The 22,949-nt window shown below is 43.2% G+C and overlaps 3 protein-coding genes across 3 annotated transcripts; 1 reads left to right on the top strand and 2 right to left on the bottom strand.

Moving 5' to 3' along the window:
* Positions 1-18: 18 nt before the first annotated feature.
* Positions 19-4,700, bottom strand: LOC148396349 (uncharacterized). Its single transcript, XM_088378557.1, has 2 exons — positions 1,996-4,700; positions 19-1,512 (listed from the first exon to the last, which is right to left on the bottom strand). The coding sequence occupies exons 1-2, from the start codon at positions 4,616-4,618 to the stop codon at positions 788-790; spliced, it is 3,348 nt and encodes a 1,115-aa protein (XP_088234683.1). The 5' UTR covers positions 4,619-4,700; the 3' UTR covers positions 19-787.
* Positions 4,701-9,812: 5,112 nt separating this feature from the next.
* On the top strand, positions 9,813-20,631 carry LOC148396350 (lysine-specific demethylase RSBN1L-like). The gene is made up of 8 exons (XM_088379237.1): positions 9,813-10,365; positions 10,607-10,738; positions 11,810-12,459; positions 15,627-15,764; positions 16,053-16,195; positions 16,409-16,576; positions 17,433-17,544; positions 18,250-20,631. Exons 1-8 carry the CDS (start codon positions 9,858-9,860, stop codon positions 19,543-19,545), a joined length of 3,147 nt encoding a protein of 1,048 aa, XP_088235363.1. The 5' UTR covers positions 9,813-9,857; the 3' UTR covers positions 19,546-20,631.
* Positions 20,632-21,058: 427 nt separating this feature from the next.
* On the bottom strand, positions 21,059-22,647 carry LOC148396351 (transmembrane protein 60-like). Its single transcript, XM_088379238.1, has 2 exons — positions 22,476-22,647; positions 21,059-21,805 (listed from the first exon to the last, which is right to left on the bottom strand). Exon 2 carries the CDS (start codon positions 21,760-21,762, stop codon positions 21,358-21,360), a length of 405 nt encoding a protein of 134 aa, XP_088235364.1. The 5' UTR covers positions 21,763-21,805; positions 22,476-22,647; the 3' UTR covers positions 21,059-21,357.
* Positions 22,648-22,949: the final 302 nt, after the last annotated feature.

Here is a 22,949-nt window from a genome sequence, read left to right on the forward strand (position 1 = left end):
GATGTCAAAATTGGTTTCTCTCTGTGTTTATTCAATGTGCTTATTATAAAGAACAAACCACGAAAAGGAGTTCATAGCACTTGTTATAGTTAAAAATAAAATGATTGCCTTTATAAACGAACACATAGTATTCGAAGAACAAAACCAAACTTTGTTCATTTATGTTCCGCTTTAATTTGCAGGGTTTTTTTTTTTAATAGAAAGAAAAGTACAAACGCTTAAGTGCATTAACCTTTTAAATACTTTCAAGCATCAATAGAAGAAAATAACTAGTTACAAGAAATTGCACTTTGGTTTGAATATATATGAGCCACAATGAATGGAAGGCATATTATCTGTAAACAACACTAAGTACACCCTCAATTATCACATGCTCGATTCACGCTCAGTTGCCACCATACTCAATATTTTTCTTTTTCATTTATACTCCATTGAGTCCATTTAAACCGAGGGCTCCCTTTACGTCAGCACACAATTTACTGTAGAAATAAAGTTTTCCACTAGGCGGAAGCATTGCGCCAAAGAGGCCAGCAGGTTTGTGCTTGAGTACTATTTTTGCCTAGAGTTAATATAAAAGAGTGCAAAATGACAGTTGTCGAGATTGATACATTACTCAAAAAAAGTTCTGACTGTTGAGCTTTTGGTAGACCTTTCAAGATGAGCCTAAAAAGCTAATTAATTTACTTGTAAATGTTTGAATGCTCGCTGAGCTGTTTTTGGGGGTCCATCCTTCCATTTCACCCAATATCCAGAACTTATTGTCAAGTAGTGCTTAACAATCATACATTTATGATAAAAATCCCTTTGGCCGAATCATCATCTTGACTGTTTTAAAAGAATGCCTTTCATTTGTGAGGTAGTACTCAGTGGAGATATTGTGCCAGGCTCCCCAATATATCCCATCACGTACCCCTTTGTACTTCCTGAAGTAGTACCTTCCATTGAGATTTGCTGCCATACATGCATCGAACCACCAACCGGAGCTGTAGTAAGCCCCACAGTTCCCAGATGGGTAGCGATCATTGTCCCGGTCTGGGGTGGTAAAGGCCTGATTGTTGTGGTCGTAGGTGGAGCTGAAGCGAAGCGCATCTCCCGCTGTTCCGGAATAACCCCCCACTGTCAGCCTGTAGCGCATCCTTTCGCTCGCCACTCTAAAGTGCTCGTACTCTGCATACCTTGCCACCCCAGAGAGGTCCTGCAGCTCCACCCGCAGTGTCATGTCCCGGCCCCGGGTCAAGAGGTGGATATATTCATTCCCCAACCAGAACTCCCCTCCGCTCAGGAGCTTCCCGAAGCCTGATCGGTACTCGGCCCAGGTGCGGTTGAAGCTGACGCTGCCGTCTTGCCGGAGCTGCAGGAGGGTCCATCCTCCACCCTGTACCTCCATGTCACACAAGACTGGAAAACTTCTGCCAGCATGGAGATCCGGAGTCACGCGGTAGATGCCACTTTTCATAGCCCGCCCTCTGACTTGGTGGTCTGAGCAGTCCCTCTTCAACGCAGAAACTGCACCTGAGGAACATTTGATGGCACCACCAATCACAAGCTTGTCTTTTATTGGCAGGGGTCTTAATTTTGTATTCATACCGCAGAATGACTAAAGATGATTACCTCCCAGAAGCAAAAAGCCTCATTTAGGAAAGTACACAACTGATTCTAAAGTCAAAACTACTTTAAAGATTGTCCGATGACTGTTTTTTTGGGGGGGTTCTGAACGTGGAGTTGGGCTTTTGGTGCTGCTCAGTGCAGATGCCGATATTCTCTCGAGAGCTACAGGGTCATTCCGAATTCAAAAATGAATTCAAAGTTCCAAAAATGTATTACCTCTAACATAAAGCTGGGCTGTCGCAATATAAAAACAATATGTACATGTGATTCATTGAATAGATGCTTGCTTTTAATCTTACAGAATATAAATACTTTATTTTTTGGTTTGGGATACACACTAATGTGAATCGAAGCAGATGGTATGACTTGAAAATTTGTATCTCTGACCTTCAGATGGTATCAGCATCATTGACCCGCTGGCTGGCCTGCTCTCCCCCTCATTCCGTTCTGGCAAATCTTTCGAATGCCTTCCATTTGGGCCCAATTGGCTGCCGTTGAAGAACGCGGCAGCCACCTGCTTGATTTTCACACGCAGCTCGCGAGCGCTTGACGTCGACGATTCAGCAACCGGGCGGGCCTCGGGGTGAGTAGTAGTAGTAGTTGTTGAGCTGAAGTCAGAGCTGGTGGTGGTCTGGACAGTAGGGGAAAGGGGTTGGATAGTCTTCTGCAGGGCTGCTGCATCATCTTGAGCATGCAGATTTGTCTTTGTGGAGCCTGGATTAGTGCTCGGAATAATACTGTGAGTCACGATTGGTTGTGTTGATTTTGGAATTGATGAAGGTTTCCCTGTTGATTGTGGCCTCAGATCAGACACCTCCTCGCTGTTTAGTCCCACCGGGAGCCTGCTTTGGCCCTTGAAGGTTTTTGGAGTGATGGGTTTTGTTGTGCTGGGTTTGGACTTTGTGTCTGTTTGGGAATGCGTCACCTCAGCCGTTTGTGAAACGGGACTAGGAGTAGGTGGAACGTGAGCATTATAGAAATTACTGGTTGTTGTCCTAATCCATTGCTGAGGTTTGGGGGTTGTGGTGTTCTGATTTGGTTCAGTTGGTGTTGCTCCTGGCTCCGGCATCAATCTGGTTGGTGGTCTGTCACTTGAGAGAGACCTGAGTTGAGATTTGTTATCGGACTCCTCACCAGGACTTTGAGTAGACACAGATTGACGGTCAGGATCAAGACGGACTTGGTTGGCTGGAGGCTTCAAGTTTGCTTTACCATTTTGGTCTCTTGCAGCCTGGGACTGCTTTTGGTTTAGTTTCGGCACTTGACCACCTTTGGCCTTTCTGTTAATGATGGGTATTTTCTGGCTCGACTCCAGTCTTCGATTGGGATTAGCTGTAAATGTGGTTTCTGACTCAGAGTTCCCCGTAGAATTAGAAGGAATTTCCTTCAGTTTTTGTCTTTTTTTAGAATCTGGTGGGAAGTGTTGCTTTGCTTTATTTTGATCAAATGTGTCTGTTGTATTAGTTTTTAACTTTTTGTCAGGTTTTGGCTTCTGGTCAGTTTTACTGGTTTTAACAGGAACAGGTCTTTTGTTAGGTTTGACATTTTTATTTAAAGTTGGGATTTGCTCTGATTTGGGTTCTGCATTGGTTGCAGATCTTCCGTGTTGGTCAGTTGCTACCTGCAGCAGATTAGTAGTCCTGTCTTGACCATGTTTGGGTTTTTGGGTTTTGCCGTGAGGATCACTTGTCCTGTTATCAGCTCTTTGAATGTGAAACCTTTTAGTGTCATTGCCAGGTTTCAATTTAATCTCTACTTTGTTTTTTTGTGGAGATGTTTTTTGTTTGATTTTAATGTCCACTTTACGGTCATGCTTGAAGTCCTTCGGCTTGTCGTTTGCATCAGGCTTCATTCCAGGTGTATGCTTTCTCGCCGTCTTGGCTTTCAGGCCTGGTCGGTGCTTCAAGCCGGTGTTGGTGCTTGGCCACCTGCTGCTGCTGCTTTCTGTGGCTTCAGGTGAAATTGTTGTGTGAAGACTGTGATGAAGAAAGTTGGAGGTTGAACTCGATCTTGGGGGACTTGTTACATCCAACTGATTCCTTATGGTGTTTGAATCAGACAAAGTTGTTTGGGTTCTTCTTGTATTAATAACTGGTAAGTAATTGGAAGTGGAACTGGAGAAAGGAAGAGTTGGAAGAGATGACGTGATCCTTTCGGTCTCATCCAAGTCTACAAGCTCCGGCCTTTGAGCTGAGATAAACGTCAAGGCAGGAGTCGGGCTGATTGAAACAAAGTCTGTCGTCTGAGTGGCTTTTCTGGATGCCGACTCTCCATTGCTGTCTCTCTGCACGTTCTCTGTTTTCAAACTCCCTATTCCTCCATCTTTCGTTTCAACTACTACCTCCTCATCTTTTTTTATAGACTTGCTTTTGTCCGCAAGCCCTCTGTTTTCAGTCTCTTTTAGTTTCTCATTACTCTGCCCTGCATTTATCCCCTTTTCCATTTCCTCTTTCTTCTCCTCCCAAATCTTCTCTTGATCCTGCCTCCCACGGTCCTGCGCCTTCTTTATATGCATCTTTTTCTCCATCGCATTTGTTTCATCTGGCCACATTTGATGATCTTGACTCTCTTTTTCACCGTCATGATCTTTGGCGCGTTCGTTTTCTCCCATCTCATCTTTTCCAACTGTTTCCTTCAGTATTGTCTTGTCCTGCCCGTCTCCATCTTCCAAATCTCTCTGTCCTAAACGTTGTGTTTGAGAGTGTCCCTCCTCACCATACCTGCTCTCTTGGTGTTTCCCACAGTCGCCGCACATCTTCCGCAGCTGGTCCACGTCGTCCTTCAGTGTCTGTAAATCCTTCACCAGCTTTTCCAGCTCCCGGAATTGCTCCGGCAGGTGCACAGTCATCGGCGGCAAGCTCAAGACATAGGGGCACCCGGTCCGCCCAAGTCCGCATGGCCCCCCGGCCCGCACGGTGCCAACGCATTGCCCCAATCCATCGTTCCCCTCCCAAGAGTGGGTGGAGGAGGCCAACAAAGTCAAAAATGTGTACAGTGCTGTCAACTTCATCTCGAGTCTCAAGAGTGAGAGGAGGAGAGCGGAGAGGTTTAAAATAGAGCCACCTCGGTCGGTCAGTGAGGAGGCGGCAAGGTGGGCGGGAGAAGACAACTGAAGGAGGTGGGGTGGTTTGATAGCACTTTTAAGTCCACTAGGAGAGAAAAAGAGATCCAAGCTTTTTTTGTGATGGAAACAGGTGGGAAAACTCTGAGTAACAGGAGACTACAGTCTGTTCTCACACTTATTATGAAAGATTATCTGAGATGTCAAGGGAATTATTATTGAGATTGTACAGAACAGTCTTTGTTTTGGAAAATACCTTCCAGACCCACCTGCAATTGGTAAAAATCTGTGACAGGGAAATATCAAAGAAACTCTACTAGGGACATCAAAAATTGATTTGGCTTTAATCAGAGGAACTTTAAATTCTGGCGGTTATGTGCTGACTTCCATTTAACACGAATTTGATTGGGATTAAATCTGAGCAAAGCCGCAGCTCCAGTTAAAGATGGTGTGCGCACTTGTGCAATCATTATCACGTTTGTTTATTTTGATTTCCCCACTTTAGAATATATTTTATTCAGTTGTGCAGGTTATATGTCACAATGATCCTAGTCTCCTTTTTAAGGTTAAAAAAAAACTGGCATTTAACAGTGAGTGGTGTTTAATATATCATGCACTGTAACTAATGAGGATCACATTGTGTAATGGATGAGAGCGCTCAAGAAACATTCTCACTGCATGCTGTCATGCAAATGTGATCAGACTAGAAGATATATGCATTTGTGTCACACTTGCAGATGTGACACGTGAGACATACTTCATGTAATCATTTTTAATGATTGCTTGTTGGTTGTGTCATCTTTTTTTTTTTTAAAGATGGAAAAGATGTCTCAGGTTAAAAAAGGTCATTTCTTAAATCTATTGAAGTACAGTCTTTATTGTATCTAACTCATGTAGAAATAGTCAAGTCATACTTTTGCGCACTGTATTAGATATTTTATTAATTTTTATTTATTTAATTTTATTGAATGTAGTGAATCGATAAGTTACTGATGGTTTTCTCACCGTATTGTTTAATTTCACTCTATTTAGTTTTATTTGGGGCAACTCTGTGGTGCACTGGTTAGCACGTCCGCATCACAATTAGGAGGGTGCCGGTTCCATTCCACCTCGGACCCTCCCTGTGTGGAGTTTGCATGTTCTCCCTGTGCCCATGTGGGTTTTCCCACATCCCAAAAACATGCTTAATAGGCCGATTGAGCACTCCAAATTGCCCCTAAGTGTGAGTGCGAGTGCGGATGGTTGCTCGGTATAGACAATAGATGGAAACTGGAGTGCCCACTGCAATTAAACAAAGTTATACCCAAAAATATATTTGATACGGCAGCACGGTGAAGCACTGGTTAGTACGTCCGCCTCACAGTTCAGAGGTTGTGGGTTTGATGCCACCTTCAAGCCTTCCTGTGTGGAGTTTGCTTATTCTCTCCGTTGTGGGAAATTGCAAGTTGGAGCGCATGGATGTCCATTTTTTGTGTGGTTACAAACCAACAACGGCAAAAACGTACGACAAGTTGGATGGATGGATGGATGGATGGATGGATGGATGGATGGATGGATGGATGGATGGATGGATGGATGGATGGATGGATGGATGGATGGATGGATGGATGGATGGATGGATGGATGGATGGATGGATGGATGGATGGATGGATGGAATGGATGGAATGGATGGAATGGATGGAATGGACGGATGGATTTTGTTTAATTTGTTTGAGTTCATTTTATTTGAGTAATGTAGAGTAAGCAGCCTCATGTGGTTTGCTAAACTCACTGTATTGTTGATCTTTTTTTTTTAATTTACTTTAATATTTTTGTTAGATTTTCTTCTCTTTCATGTAGTAGACATTTGTCACGAGAAGTCTGTGGGTTACTCAACTCACTCAGTTCAATTTAATTGAATTAGTTTGATTTTACTGTTTTTATTAATGTAGAGAACAGGCTGTTTCTCTTGTGATTTGCTGAGCTCAGTGTGTATTAGCTATTTAATTAGATTTTATTTAGCTAGAATTTAATTGCTCTTCTTAGCGTAGCAATGAGATGAGGCGAGCCTCTCTTGTGGGTTGCTAAGCTCACTGTGTATTTCTGTTCCAGTGTTTTGCTAAAGCATTTTACTGGTCTCCTCACCTCCGCCCAGCAACGTTATGTTTTTATCACTCACTTATTTGTGTGTTTGTTCGGGGGATTTCTAAAAGGGAAAAAAAACTCAGGCCTTTGCCACAACACGTGAAGGAGTGGTGCGCCGGCCAAAAGGAACCCATAAAATTTTGGTGGGGATCCGGCTAATGGTGCAGATCCAGGGAATGTGTTTTTCCACTTGTGTTAACATTGCGACATCGGAGCTTTTGGTTGTTTTCATTCATTTCTACTTGTATAACGTGTGATCTTACGCACAAAATATGCAGGAGGTGGGTACTGATGAGCACTTTGGTAGGACTGATGATACTTGGCGGAGGTCTGCGCTCTGAGCACCACTCTAACTTTAAACCTACCTCTTCTGACCTTTTGAATTGTTATTTTCTGCCTCCCGGCTGGCTGGTTGTTATGACGACATTGAGGCTGGAGACATTTTTCAGCTGTCTTTTTAATAATGACAAAGGAATCTGGCTTCGAGTGTGGGAAACACTGTCTTTTAAATGGAACATCAAGTAGATATTTTGTCCATATTAAAAAATAGTAGTTTTTGTCATGCAACTGGTTAGAAAGAGTGGGGTCCTATGTGGCCCTCCATGATGAAATTTTCCATCCTTGAACTGCACCATATCCATTGAATTAAAGCATAAAACCATGATGCACAAATTGTCTAATTCTTTACATCCAAGTCATTTGTATATGTTTTTATAAACTACATTTCTGTAGCGTGCCATTTTTTAATTGAAAAAAACATTACAAAAAAATAATTTGAGTTTTGTTTTCTTCTGGAACAAATTAATGCCATTCACATTCATTTCATGGGGAAATGATGATTTGAGACCCAAGAGTTTTGAGATAGATATTTGTAAGCCAATGCACCATTGTTCTTAAATAACATTCCAGGCTTGTATACAGTCAGGTGCTTGTTTGACAACTGTTGGTAGTTAAAACCATGAACACATCCACACACCTCAGCACTTTAATATACAATCACAAAATGTGCGACAGAAATGTTTACACTTTTGGGAGATGGCTGTCTGAATAAAAGGGTCCCCATTTCTTCTACCGCTCATCCTCATTTCACTGTTAACGCAGAACACCCTGGACTGGTTGCCAGCCAAATGCAGGGAACATAAAGACATTCATATCTTTGGGAAATTTAGGATCTTCAGGTAACCTGCCATTCATCGAGTGAACATTAGGGAAAAGTTCAGTGGGATGGATGGATGGATGGACAGAATACAATTGTATAATTGAAATGGGTGCTTTTAGCAGAATGTGGTCGTGGATCATTCTTAAGAACAGCTTCTTCTCTAGGCTTTTACCCATTTATGGACAGCAGGTTGTCGTCCTCAAGGTGCCCTCCTTGTGAACACTGTTTTGAATTCCCCCGAGTGAGTCGCCTTGGCCCACTCTCTGTCCTGGCTGGTGTAAACAATGTGCTCCCTCGCCAATAAAACAAACATCTGACCATTTGTTCTGACAGTTCGTTGGTCCAGACAAGCAGGGAGGCCACTTAATCTCCATCCAAGTGATATTGCTGAAAAAAAGCTTGAGATCTACCTAGATCATTTACAGGCTCATATCTGTCTTCATCCCATGGATCACTTCTGTATCCCAACTCATCTTTTTGTCTTTTGTCACACACTCATATTCACTTGATGCTTCATAAGACAGTACATTCTTTCTCCATGTGTCAAGATGACTTTTACCCGTCGCCTAAAAACAACTGGATGTGTCCCGTCACATCTGGAATGGATTAGCTGTGATGAGCAAACTCCAGATAAAACCTTGTCGGCCCATTAATCAGTCACTAACCTAAATACCTGCATTCCATTAGGACATTGATAATGGACATTAATTTTCCAAAATCAGGATGTCAAGGGTAAGGATATGGTAATACTAGATGGGCTGCTATGGCCTGATTAGCCAGGGTTAGTTTAATATATGGCAATCATCCATTCATCTGTTTTCTATAGCCTTGCCTCATTAAGGAGCAGGCGAGCTGTAGCCTATCCCAGCTGACTTATGGAAGAAAGGTGGAATACACCCTAGACTGGTCGACAGCCAATCACAGGGCACATATTGACAATCATCAAAAAATATGGACGATTTAGAATAACCAGACAAGGCCCAGGCAAGCACGGGGAGAACATGCAAGCTCCATACACAGGAAAGCCAGAGCTGAGATTTTAACCCAGAACCAGTGAGGCAGGCATGCTAACCACTCCAAATTAAAAACAACATACAAATTGAAATTACTTTCACTTGGGAGCCACTCACTTTAACCATGTGTGACCACACTTAGTGGGACTATTGACTGATGAGCAATTTTTCAAACAAATTAATGTACTGTACTGAATTTTATGTAACTTTACTGCTCTCTAGCGACGTTAAAAGAAATTGCAAGTTGGCGCGCATGGAACTGCATTTTTGTTGTGGTCAGGGACCAACAACGGCTTTAACAAAACGGAGGGCGGACGGATGGATGCTTAATCCTGCGAGAGAAAATAAATCAACACAGCAACAATCTCCTCACAAACACACTCCTATTAATTATATAAAACATAGCCAAAACAAATCCGAGCTATGTAATCAAAACTAGGAGAGGGGAACAAAATGAAAATATATTGGATTATTACAGATATTAGTTCATTTGTGTTTTTTGTCTCCTTGTATCATGTTTTTAACGATTATGTATTTTATATTTTTATATAAATGAAGAATATTTCATGCATGTGATTCTGTTGTTACTAATGACAATAATAACCATTATAATTATTATCATCATCATCTCTGATATGGTTTATGCTCAATTTTACTTTTGCTACAGTTGATTTTTAAAGACTTCTTAATAACGTGAAGTTGACGTGCCTTGGAAATTAAGAGTGTTTTTCTTTCATATTAAACAGTCACTTTTCAAATTGTTCATAAGCACACTTCCTTCCGTGTTGCTTTTCATCCTCTCGGACGTGCTTACGTAGGCATCTAAGCCCCGCCTCCCATTGGCTCTGACGCACCAGTTACGTCTGGCCGTAAAAAATAGAAACTTCCAAGATGGCCGAGTCCGTGGACTCCATGCATTTCGCAGCGAACAGCCAAACAAATTCCCCCCAAGCGCTGTTAGCTAAACGGCCGCCGGGGATCCGACCGCAGTCTTCCAGCGACATTCACCCGCCTCCCCCAAAGAAGGTCCGCGTGGAGGAGAAGCGACCCAAGCACCGGAAAGTCAACGGAGAGGTGTGCGCAGGGGAAAAACACAACGGGAAACCGAGTTGTGGGAGCCCAGCGAAATGGAGTTTCGGCCCGGCCAAGGCGAGCCACTCCGCCGCCCCCACCGCCACCGCGGTGGTGGTGCCAGGAGCAGCAGCGACTCCCGCACGAAAAATATTCAAAATAAGCAACTTCCTCGCCTCGCCGTCCAAAGAAAAACGGGCAAAAGAGAAGCGGCATAGAGAGAAAAGCGGCGAAGCGCAGCGCAGTTCGGCCGCGGCTGTGGAGAAAGTCAGCCCCGCTAGCTGCTATACAAAGACCGAGAACGGCGACATGAAGACGCCACAGAGAGGTAAGAGCATACTCTCTTGCGCTTCACTGCTTTTCCTACTCAAATTCTGAGCAAACTGCATGCTTGTGATTAAAACATCTGTTGAAATATTACATAACGGGGCTTGTGCCGCAGGCCACTGTGCGCGCATCAGGCCCCGATTGCAATGCATGTGAACCACTCACTCACACGTGGAAATGTTTGTCACTTCACTTCAGGGCGGATGTTGATAACAATGTCATTTTTGGTGCCTTCCCTCCAGATCACAACAGCAAAGACAAGGAGCGAGACAGCAAGAAGGAAAGGAGCAGCAAAGAGTGGAAAAACCACAAACTGCCGCCAGAACGTGACATCTCAAAGGAAAACGGGGAAGTGGTGTTCCCTCTTCAGAGGGGTAAGTAAAAACAGCCCCAGCTCACATCAAAACTTGGAATCACACCTTACATCAAAGTGCAAAATCCCCGTCTAACGTCTCGAGTGATGCCCCGTTTATCACAGGGGATATATTCTGAACACATAGAGCTCTGGACGTTAATGTCACAAACCCCACAATGCACGTAAACGTAACGTAACCAAACAGCGGCTTTGCCAGTATCGAAAACATGTCGCTTCTTTGAATAAACGCAAAAGCCACACTTTCAAAATGGTAGACAATAAGAAGACTAAATTGTTGAGCTTTTTGTACTGCCGGCCCACCAGGGGGATTTCGTAATTAGTGCACTCGTTTGATTGGCCATGGCATCATAAATATTGATTTGTAACTTTTAAACATGAGGTGTGACATCAGTAAAACTGCCATTTTGTTTACACGATAACTGTTAGCAGCACTCGTCCTCTTGTCAACTTGTGCAAAATATGATTTTTGAGGCGAAAACCTGCTTTCTAGTAAGAAATCCCATTTCCTACTAATGTAGAGAAAAGGAGGATGAGCCTATCACTTAGTGACGTCAGCCATCAAATGCTGGATGCCGCTAACTAGCAAATCGCAAATGACAAAAGTGGATGGATTTAAAATTGGACCACAACAATAACCAGTTTGTGAAATGGATCAATGGTTAAGTCAGACCACTCGGACCTGCCAGTGTATGGTGGGGGATCATGGAGATTAAAGCTAGTTATTTTTACCTTAAAACTAGCGTATCCGATGTGGGCAGACAGCCAACGTCATAATGCTTTTACTTTGAATGTCTCTTAGTCAAAGCCCCAATTATAAATGACACGTGCGGACCATCCTCTCATTAGCTGATGCTTGTGTCACTCAGGAGGCCAAGCCAATAACAAATACAACAGTAAAACTTGATGCCAATTGGATCCAAAAAAATCCCCGCACCTCACATGCATCATGTTTATTAATGCAGATTTTTTTTTTAACCAATTACACAATCATTGGGATAATCGATTGAATACTCTTATTCAAAATGTTTGCTAGCTGCAGCCCTAATTTTTATTCTATTGTCCATCTCAGAGCCCAAGGAGAAGCCCAAAGCCAGCTCCCAAGAAGACCTCTTGCTCAAGAAGCTGAAGAAGAAAAAGAAAAAGAAGCACAAAGATGGCGAACGAGCCAAAGAGAGACACGGCCGCCCTAAAATGTACCACCGCTCGTGCCAGACTGTTTATTCCGGAGTCTCTCTCGGATTGGCCGAGTTCCTCAGCCGAATTAACGGCAACAGCGGCAGTGGCACGGGGCTACTTCACAGCACGCAGCGCCAGGACCCGCCTTCCTTACCTGCCATGCTCAGAGACGGACTGGGCTACAGCTCACCGCTCCACTGCACGCCCATGCCGAGTCTGCCCGGGCTGGAGTTCGGCCACCTCATCCACGTGGAGATGCAGGCCAATGGCGGCGCGTCTGTCGCGCACGCCTACAGCGAGCAGCTCTCGGCCCTGTCGCCGGCCGAGATGCAGCGCTTCGCCCAGGAGTTTGTCACCCTGTCGTTCAGCGAGGACGAAGCCCAGGCGGCGTGTTTTGTTATGGGCATCATCCACGGAGCGGCGTCCTACCTCCCGGACTTCCTGGATTACTTCTCCTACAAATTCCCTAACGCTCCGGTCAAGATGGAGGTGCTCGGGAAGAAGGACATCGAGACCACCACCATGGCCAACTTCCACACTCAGGTGAGATTGTCGAGTACTGTACTCTTGTCTCGGGCTGCAAAAGGGTAAAAAGTTTCCAGTAAATTCCACAGAAACCTTACAAGTGAAATAATATGAATTAACTGGCAATCGAGGGGTTATTTAATGGAAAGGTTTGATTTGCAAACCTAAATATAAACATTTGTGCAAACTAGATACGTAGCGCTCCTTGCCTGCATGCAAATGTTCGCCAACAGTTTTAGTGAAATTTGGATTTTTACAGTGTAGGCAAAGGTCTGCTGACCATTTGGTGAACACTGGCGACCTTGAACGAAAGCTGACGAGAGCGAGCGGCAACGTTCGCCGCCTTTGCAAACATGCGATTGTTCCACCCCTCGGTGTGATAGGGGCGTTTGCATTACGCTGCAAAAAAAAACCAATTATGGGAAGCGGACCTAAACTTCAGCGCCGGAAGATCAGCGTGGGCCACCGTGATTGAGTTGACTCCCTTATCTGTATTGCAGTCCACAATGATTCCATTTTTAAGTTGTCTTGGTGAAACAAATGAAGAACTAAACTACAACTCAACTTATTGTGACATGAATTCATCTCGAAAAGTGAGGCTCTTACTCCACCTTGAGCCCGCACTTAATGCTGAGTAATGCCTCATTGTGCGCTTTGAGCAATTTCACTAAACAAGCGCACCTCATACCCGTTGGATGACTCGAATGCAAAAAGGACACCGCTGTTTCCTGATCATAAAAGTTGCAGTTCATTCAAAAGCTGGCCTTCATTCTGACATAAGCCAACAAAGCAATTGTTCGGGTTTCATGTTCACTACAATAGGTGTTTGAGTCCATTTTTTTGTGACATAAATCATTTTCCTCGAATTATTAAGTTGTATTTGACTTTTAATTATGTTTTTAAACTGCTTTGCATAACAGTAATATTGATAAAGGATTCAACCTGCCTTGTTTTTGGCGAATACATGACACACCAACTACCTCACTGGATTTTATTGCTGGCCATTATGTTGGTCTCTTAGAGCAATAAGAAGTTTTGGAGTTGCTACTTGGTGTAAAAAGTTTGAGAACCACTGGGTCAGTGTACTATATTTTGCTTTTGTAAACAACTGTAACACAAGAATCAGTACGTCACAACCTAACACCCATTTATTTTTAACCCACCATTTGCAACATAGCCGTCCTGCAAAAACGTCGACTCTTCTTTGACGATGCACGAAAGGTTTGAAGATTCAAGAATGTAAATTACACATCACCAAGCATCTAATTATATCCACGACATAGCGCTGCAGCGCGGGCCTGGATACAACTGCACTTAAATTATATTCTGCTTCAGCAGCAGCCGTAAAATCTGCCTCCCGCGCATTCGCACACTGCGAGGGACCCATTTAGGTCACACTAACCTAAAATTATTTCATCTAGGCCCCCCCTCTTTGTAATCAGATTACTTCATTACCTCCGTACAGCAACACGATGGCAGGCTCTCTCCTGATGCTTGATTATTAGCATGTTTTCTTATTTGAGCTGCTTTGGGATTCACGTATAACCTAAGGAGATCGATTTTTGGCATAGTAGCTGTTGAGTGAGTGATTTAAAGAAGAAAAAAAAAGTGGCTCTTGTCTTTATGAGCTAGCTGTGAGAGTATTGGGATACACTTTGACAGCACGTCTTGGCCTAAATGCACAAATAAAAGCTAACACGAAACTTGCATTTAAGCTCTCATTCTCGTTGAAGAAAGTAAAAGAAGTGACACACCACAGTGGTAACAAACTCTGCGCACTTGAAGTGGAAAAAACATTTGGAGTTTTTGATCTCAGGTGGCACCATTGAGAAATGCATCATGACAGCTATTGTAGAAAAACATCCATGAAATCTGATTCACGTTCGAGCGACTAAAGATTTTTTTGCTGTTGTTGTCGAGGCTAAGCGGGTCGAAACATGGATGGATGCATGGATTGATTATAATGTGACAAATTTCACAGTCGATTAATTGATGACATAATTAAGTTCGCAGTTCCCAACCGTTTTTGTGCCACAGACAGGTTTCATATTATAATGTGCTTCAAGGGAGTGGCAGAAAAATAAATAAAGTTAGATAATTAAACCCACAACACCCCATGACACTGAACGCTGTTGTTTTAATGAGCAGGAGACCGAAGCTATATTTTTGTTCAAACTCACTTGTTGCCTGCGCATTGTTGGACGTTTACCAACAAAGATGTAGCTTCTCTTTGTATCGCTGCTCTCGTCCCTCATCGCTGATCTGCTGCTAGGACTTTTTTTTTTAATGAGTCGCGGCGGGGCTAGCCGAAGCTATCAAGGCAAAATGCTCTGCTCATCACTGACTGACTGGAAGACAAGATGCCAAAAAACATGTGATTAGCAATAAATTGACTTTAAACTTGAATGAGCAGTCGTAAAGTCTTTTTGTGTTTTAGTTCAAAGCTTAGATCTGATCAGTCTCCGTCTGTGAATCCAGCAGCATCACATCCTGTCACACTACAGCAGCACTCTTTGACTTTTCCCCCCTTTAACATGTGTCAGCACTTTTGCCTCCTGCTTGTTGCTTCAACACTCCACTCTGGCAGGAAAAAATACTTATCTGAAAGTGTCATGAGTTTGGTTTCTGGTTTTGAATGAATAGTTAATCAAATGTGGTGTTTTAATCATTTATTTTCCAAGTTCCTTCTGACTTTTTTGGGATACTTGTTTTTAACTCAAAGATAAGATATTTGAAACGACTCGCGCTCATTTTTTAGGCAGGATGTACTATGCGGGTCCAACTGCCCAATTCTAATTAAATACCAACGTGGTGAGAACAGCAAGTGCGTTAGTACACTATTTCAAAGTACAATTTTGGCCCATTTATAGCGGCCATACTTTCCCCCTTGTCCAAGACTGTTAACCCGATTGACTTCAAACTTGGACTGTACCATTGCAACAACTCGGACAACAACAGGAAAGACTTTGTGACGTTTTCAGCATACTATACAAACTTTGGATTTCATCATTTCTTCTAAAGAAAGCATTCTGGGTTGTGGGTCCGATCAGGGTCTTATGCTGCCGATTCCAATACCGATCGCTAGCGGTGATCTGATCACTCAGTCATCGATCACGACAGTCAATAGAGTTAATGATGTTTTCCTGGCTTCATTTCTGCTTCAACCTCCGATGCGTCCCCCCCAGGTGAAGCGGACATACTCCCAGGGAACGTACCGGGCCGGGGCCATGCGGCAAGTCAGCCTGGTGGGCGCCGTGGATGAGGAAGTCGGCGACTACTTCCCTGAGTTCATCCGCATGTTGGAGGACTCTCCCTTTCTGGAGGTAGTCATCTTGTCATTCATTCTGGGGGTATTGTGTGTAGCTACTAATCCAGTCAATTTTCCAGAAATTGTTTGGTAAATTTCCTTTGGAAATTAACCTGGAATCATTTGGAAATAATAAGCAGAAATAGCTTCAATTTAGAAAATTGCTAGTTTATTTCTAATAATTGCTCTAAATGTCCATTAATTCCCATAGGTTTTCAATAGTTCCTGGAATTTTGCTGACTAAAAGTGGCCACGGAATGTCTGCTGTATTGCCTCACTTGTTTTTTTGTCTTTTTTTCAACAGCGGACTCTGCCTTGGGGAACCTTCTCCAGTCTGCGGCTGCAGAGCCCCACGGAAAGTGACGACGGCCCCATCATGTGGGTCCGACCGGGAGAACAGATGATCCCCATGGCAGATATGCCCAAGTCTCCCTTCAAGAGGAAAAGGTGCGTTCACTTTGATAGAAAACGTTCAGCTGAAAACAATTGTAAAGCTCCTGCAGTGGCATACCTGAATCTGCTCGCACGATCAATCCGCAAACAAATCGACGTCTCATAACTGCAATTTATAGCAATTCCTGCTCCTTTCCAGTTTATTTCAATCATTGAAGCATTAGGGTTTTATTTTTCCGGATATCATTGTAAAGTGTTACATCACAGGTCCACCAACGAGATCAAGAACCTGCAGTACCTCCCGAGAGCCAGCGAGCCCCGCGAGATGCTGTTCGAGGACCGGACGCGAGCTCACGCCGATCACATCGGACAGGGCTTCGAGAGACAGACGACTGCCGCCGTGGGCGTGCTGAAGGCCGTACGCTGCGGGGAAGAGTGAGTGCGCACGCTTTTATGATGACCGGGCTTCACAACTCTACTTATTAACCTCCATACACATAAGAAAAGGGTCCACTGGCGGCCCACCACATATTTTTTATTGCCTTGCCACACATAATTGGAAAAATGAATGGCCTATGGCGCAAGATTACAATAAAAATGTATTTTTAGAAATTAGAATTTGCTAAGATTAACATTTTATTTAAATTGCATTACAATTAAGTTTATAAAATGATGGCGTCGAAGTGTCATTAAATAAAGCTGTAATTTGTTCAAATTAAAATATAATAAAGGTTGAATGTAAAAAAATAATTAAAATAGAAAAAGTTGAAATGAGACAAATCAGATGCAAATTTAATGACATTTGAATGAAATTGAATTGTAATGCACTTAAAAAATAATGATATCATTGGCTTGTGTTAATGTACCGCAATTTCTGGACTATAAGCCTCTACTTTTTGCACAAGATTTGAACCCTGCGGTTCATAGTACAATGTGGCTTGTCTATAGATTTTTCATAGTTTTTTATGATATTGTAAGAGGATTTGTTTAGGTGCGACAAGTAATAGAAATGATGGCATTTCATTTAAAACCCCTGCAGCTGACAGTCTGGTGTGGCTTATATATGAACAAAACCTTTCCCCTCGTTGAGGCTTGTGCGTCTTATATTCTGGCGCGGCTTATATTCCAGAAATTATGGTAAATAAGAAAATATTAATGTAGTATTTATTATGTTGTCGTCTTTTGTTATTGTTATGTCGATGCTAAATAAGGAAATGCATTGTTTGTGCTGTGCTGCTACAGAATCCCAGCTGGCTTGTGTGTGTTTACGCTCAGCGTGTTTGTGTTTTAGAAGCGACACACCTGCGCGCATCACCAAAGATGTGGTGTGCTTTCACGCCGCAGACTTTCCAGACGTGGTCATGAGGCTGCAGCTGGACCTCCACGAGCCGCCGCTATCTCAGGTGTGGCCACTAAAGAGCCACAAATTGGCTGCTGGGTTCATTCTAACTGCTGAAATTGTCATGTGTACACTGCAGACAACATGTGAAAACGAATAACTCCATGTTCTGGCCTATTTTTTTTTTTGCGACAGACGTCGTACGTAATTCTGGGTGGCAAAAGCTTAAGCCTTGTAGTTGTGAACAAATTCTCGCGTCATTTGACTGAGGCAGAGTAAATGACAAAACAGGGTAAATGCCTTGTGTGTTAATTCCAGTGTTCTCTACGAGAACTGATTAATCGACAGAAAGACAGAGAATAGGCTTATAATCACACTCAACCAGTAAAACAAGATTGGCTGTGCAAAATTTCATGATTTCTAATGTGCCTTTTAGAAGTGGCAACTACGCTTCTTGGCAATCTTGCAGTCTTCCCTGTACAACAACATGCACTTGATTTAACTTCCTTGCCAACACCTTAGACTGGGTTATTATTGATTTCCTTTACTGTAAATAAATTGAAAAAGATCTAAACCTTTTGGCACAACGCTAAAGTTGTTGTCATTGTTTACAGTGGAAGTACCCAAGCGGCAGTTGATAACAAATATTTTTCCTAATGACCTTCTTTAAATTTATTGTTGATCAATTGCGTCTTAAAGCAATTAACTCAACGTTCCTAGAAGCTGGATTGTTCCTACACACAATCACATTCCCTTTTGGCATCCGCAGTGCGTTCAGTGGATCGACGACGCCAAGCTGAACCAGCTGCGGCGGGAGGGCATCCGCTACGCCCGCATCCAGCTCTACCACGATGACATCTACTTCATCCCCAGGGGCGTCATCCACCAGTTCAAGACGGTGTCGGCAGTCTGCAGCTTGGCCTGGCACATCCGACTCAAGCAGTACCACCAACACGATGTTGCGGAGGAGGAAATAGAGAAAGGTTCACCGAGGGATGTCACGTTGCATATCAAGGAGGAGCAGCTCGAGGAGAAAGTGATGAAACTGCAGGAGGAGCTACCTTCACCGCTACCCCGTAAGGAGGAAGAGGGGTTCCAAGCACTAATAGAGAAAAAGGAAGAGGTGAAAAAGCAGGAGGAGGAGGAGGAACAATGTCCGGGTGAAGTTCAGGGGGAAGGAGGCTCTTTCTTGAAGCCGCTGCCAATCAGGAAGGAGAACTGCAGTGAGGAGGAGAAGCACCACAAGATCGTCAAGAAGGAGCGAGGGCAGTGGGAAAAGGAAGACAGGAGTAAAGAGGAGAAGGAGAGGAGTAAAGAAGAGGACGGGAGTAAAGAGGAGAAGGAGAGGGCCAAAGACAAAGAGAGGAATAAAGAGGAGAGGGAAAGGAGTAATGAGGACAAGACTCAAGAGGAGAAGGAAAGGACGAAAGAGGAAAAGGACAGGACTAGAGAGGAGAAGGAAAGGAGTAAAGAGGAGAGGAAGGACAAGAGTAAAGATCGAGATCGGAAGCATAGAATAAAGGATAAGGAGAGGGAGAAGGTCAAGACTGACGTCATGGCGATGATGAAGAAGAAGGACAAGGAGGCTGGGGGAGGAGGAGGAGCCGCTGTCTCGCTTTTGTCTCTCAACTCGCGACTCGAGGAGATGCGAGATGGGTGCAAACACAAATCATCGCAAGGTAAGAAGGAGAAGAGCTGCCACCGGTCAGATGCTTCCACGCCCAAATCTGACGCACCCAAGTCAGACCCCAAAGCCTCGCCCAACAAACCGGCTCAGCTCAGGAGAGACGGTAAGAAAGAGGAGCCCAAGAAGCCACCCAGGACGCTCATCACGTTTGACCTCTTCAAGCCCATGGAGGCCCACCAGACGCTGGCGCTTTCTTTTAAAACCCACCACCATCACCACCAACACAGCAACACCAAGCCCGCAGACAACCGGACACTGGTTCCCTTCAAGGGAACCAAAGTGAAAAGTGGGCCGGCACTTTCGGACTCTCAAACGCAGCAGCAGCAGCACTCGGCGCTTAAGCAGACTCTCAAAACTCACAAAGACTTCCTCGTATGAATGTCAGCCGTTTGGTTACTATTACACGCGCACACACAAACACAAACATCCACTCAGAAAAAGATTTTCGACGTGAACCTAAAATGCACTAGGACTTTCAAACTAGGTCAGTTTAACTTGAGCCAAGTGAACTCATGTTCAAGTTGAATATGACATATTTGATCCGTAAACATTTTGAAGGATTTCCCACTCGTATGCCTTTCTGTGACTCCTCCAGTCTCTGTTGCAACCTGCTGATGAAGTTCAGTCGCCTCTTCCCAAGACTGATAGTCACAGAAAGGCATGAAAGTAGACATCCTTGGAAACTGTTGGGAATTTTGCCATTAAATTCCTTGTTCCTTAGCAGCAAGTTATGCCAAATGTAGCGGAACTTTGAACAGTTTTCCACCTGGTGCATTTCGTCTCTTTTAAGTTTTACTTCAATATAGGCCAAACCTTTTACGGCTTTTACACAAGCAAGATCCACTCCAACATATTCAAACGGGAAGACGAATGTGAGCTAAGTGTCTCTCGCCTTGCATTTTATGTTAGAGAATGTATGCTGGCGTTTGTCAGTGCCTGCTCACTACTTTCTGCTTTCTTTTTTCTCTTTTTTTAATAGCCCCTACAGAAGGTACAAAACCCATTCATTTCTAAGCGACCTCTGTCTCTCACACATACACACACCAAAAGGAAATGGCTACATTATAATGAGCTACTGAATCACTTTTGCCGTTTTTAAATGTTCTCAGTTTCAAGCACCCAAAGGGTGATGTGGTTTTTTTTTTTCTCTTCAGACAAGACTTCCAAACCAACACCGAGCTGTAAATTATTCTGTATGTACCAAAAAGTGTACAGCATAAATAGATGTTATCAGCATCCACGTGAGGAAATGTATACAGAAATTGCATATATTTTTTTGTAAGACGAGTTTTATTTTCCATAGAACTTATTTATATCATTTAACTGTCTTGTTTTTATTTGAGGCCAACGTACATGAACAACGTTGTTCTTTTTTTTAAGTGTAAATACATTTTATTTCCTAAGATAAGACTTGGTAGTGTGATTTATATACTGATTGGAACCTCAATAAATGGTTCAAAAACATTGATGTCGCTGATCAATATTGGTTCTCTCAACTGCTGTGTTAAGTGTAAATTTTGCGTTTTCAGAGAGATAATGCACATACATAAAAAGTGGACCAAAATGGTTAGGAGGAAAAAAGCTCAGAGATTCAATTTAACCCTTTAACAAATCGACTGCATTTAAAAAAAAACTAAGCTATCGCAACATTCACAGTTTAAACATTGAATTCAGTGATTCTTCTTTGTACCTCACTTGTTTAACAAGATTATTATGGTTTCCAGTGCATTCACACAAATACAAAAGCCAACATCCAAGAATGTGTGTACACCACGAGTCACCAAGTCTGGTCTGGTCCGGTCCTCACAGGTGCCAATCTAGCCTGTTTTAGGTGCAGCCCTACTACATCACACGTGTATTGCGAATTAATAAATATGACAATATCCAAATATTCAAACCGCTTTTCCTCCTTTATATGGAAATCTCATTAGTGCAGACTTTGCTAATGACATGCAGAAAAAGAAACAGCTGCAATACAGTCCTAGTAGTGCTCTGCAAAGTGCTCAGTGTTCTTCCAACAAATCACCACACACAGGTATTTATTCAAAATATTTCTAACCATTGTGACCATAGAGAATAAGCATTTAAATAAGAAAATTGAAGCTTAGTATAAAAAAACAAAAACTAATCAGTCTGTTGAAGTCATCAATGGTAAGAAAAGAAAAATGCATGCAAGAAGAATGGTTAAATTCAGTTCCTGCGTGGACGGAAGACGCTGCGTCCCAGCTCCACCAGGGCGCCCCCCAGGAGGACCCAGAGGGGCACACACACCACACTGAGCCACATGTCAGTCAGCCTCTCCAGGCGGGTGCACAAGCTCAGACAGAAGGCCACCTTGAGCCCCATGGCCGCCAGGTACCACAGCCGTCGGGCCGCACCAGGGTCGCCTTCGCGCTGCTCCGCGTTGGCCTTGCACCGACCGACCAGATTGACCATCAATAGGAGGACGAGTATGGTGTCCAGCGTCCACACAGGGAGGAAAATGAGGAACCAGTTCCAGTGCAACTTAGCGTCCAGCTTGAGGACCAGCATGATGAGGAAGATGAGGCTAAAAATCCATGACAGGAACACTCGCTGCACCAGGGACATCTTCATCGACGTGCCGCCGCCGTCCGCCGCCAGTGTACAGGAACAGATACTTGTGTTCAACAACAACAAAAATGTTATAGTTGATTCAGTACTAACGTGACTCAATATGAACAAAAAAAACAAGTTTAATGAGTTTGACCATGATATATCTTGTCTATGTCGTCTATTCGATCGAATGAATACAGGTTGAAGAGGAATTGCAAATCATTCATTGTATTGTGTTTTAATTGAAGTTGTACCAACTGTATTGGAATTGAGATTTGAACAAAGGGAAAATTGAGTTTATAGTACATACTATATTTATACTATACTACATCTTTTTGGCATATTTTATTGGTCATTTTAGTATAATTTCATCAAAATATGCTCCACTAAATCGTTTTGAAAATCTATCCTAATGATAGCATTTTATTTTATGGCAGTTGCTACCATTTGAACGGTTGTAATTGTCTCTACTGTTGTGTGTCACATGAAATTTCATGTCTTCTGAAGGCAAAATAAATACTGTGAATATGCAAATCCGCGGGTGCCAAACCACAGAAAGCAATGCCTATTTTGACAAAGAAAGTCGAACGGCCTGACCCAAAAAACTCGACTCAAATTGGAATCCGAACAAAAAAAAAAAAAAAACGACTTTAGTTAAAAGGGTTTTCGCTGTCAGTGTAAAAGCACGTTAGCACAAGTTTAGCACTGACTTTTGTCGCCGAAAAAGGTCTTACCGAACTCAGCTGGAGATTTGCCGTAGTCGGCACTCAAAGTAAAAAGTTTATCTAACCAAAAATAGAAACAACAGCAACAATGTTTCGTTGTAGGAGAGAAACTTATTTGATCGTGTTGAGCAGCCGAGAACGGCAGCTAGCTGCGAGCTACTTAAATAACGCGAGACTTCCTTCGACGCGACGGAAAGTAGTGTTGGCTCGTGAGTGAACAATTCGTTCAAAGAAACGGATTTCTTTTCCGTGAACGGGAGTGAACGAATCACTTCCTAAAGGGATTTGTTCTCTTTTCAGTTCATAACTTCAACCAGTAGGTGCCGGTAATGCGCATTGTAGCTGGGGCCACCTCGCCGTAACACAAAACAAAGCACTTTTCACTTTCCGCGAAGCTTTAACCATGATTTTTCCCAACTGAAGTAGCCTGTGATTAGATACACCTGTAAATAGCGGTGTACCTAATAGAGTGTCCAAATGACG

Source organism: Syngnathus floridae, chromosome 6, assembly GCF_059516105.1.
Source record: "Syngnathus floridae isolate MCC-2025c chromosome 6, RoL_Sflo_1.0, whole genome shotgun sequence".
In the NCBI taxonomy this organism is placed as follows: Eukaryota; Metazoa; Chordata; class Actinopteri; order Syngnathiformes; family Syngnathidae; genus Syngnathus; species Syngnathus floridae.

Excerpts from the sequence above, each read along its gene's own strand:
- LOC148396349 (XM_088378557.1), bottom strand. The coding sequence starts at position 4,618 with ATGAAGTTGACAGCACTGTACACATTTTTGACTTTGTTGGCCTCCTCC. Across the intron at positions 1,513-1,995 it reads GATGCTGATACCATCTGAAG|GTGCAGTTTCTGCGTTGAAG; the intron begins GTCAGAGATACA and ends AATGTTCCTCAG.
- LOC148396350 (XM_088379237.1), top strand. The coding sequence starts at position 9,858 with ATGGCCGAGTCCGTGGACTCCATGCATTTCGCAGCGAACAGCCAAACA. Across the intron at positions 10,366-10,606 it reads CATGAAGACGCCACAGAGAG|ATCACAACAGCAAAGACAAG; the intron begins GTAAGAGCATAC and ends CCTTCCCTCCAG. Across the intron at positions 15,765-16,052 it reads AGGACTCTCCCTTTCTGGAG|CGGACTCTGCCTTGGGGAAC; the intron begins GTAGTCATCTTG and ends TTTTTTCAACAG.
- LOC148396351 (XM_088379238.1), bottom strand. The coding sequence starts at position 21,762 with ATGAAGATGTCCCTGGTGCAGCGAGTGTTCCTGTCATGGATTTTTAGC.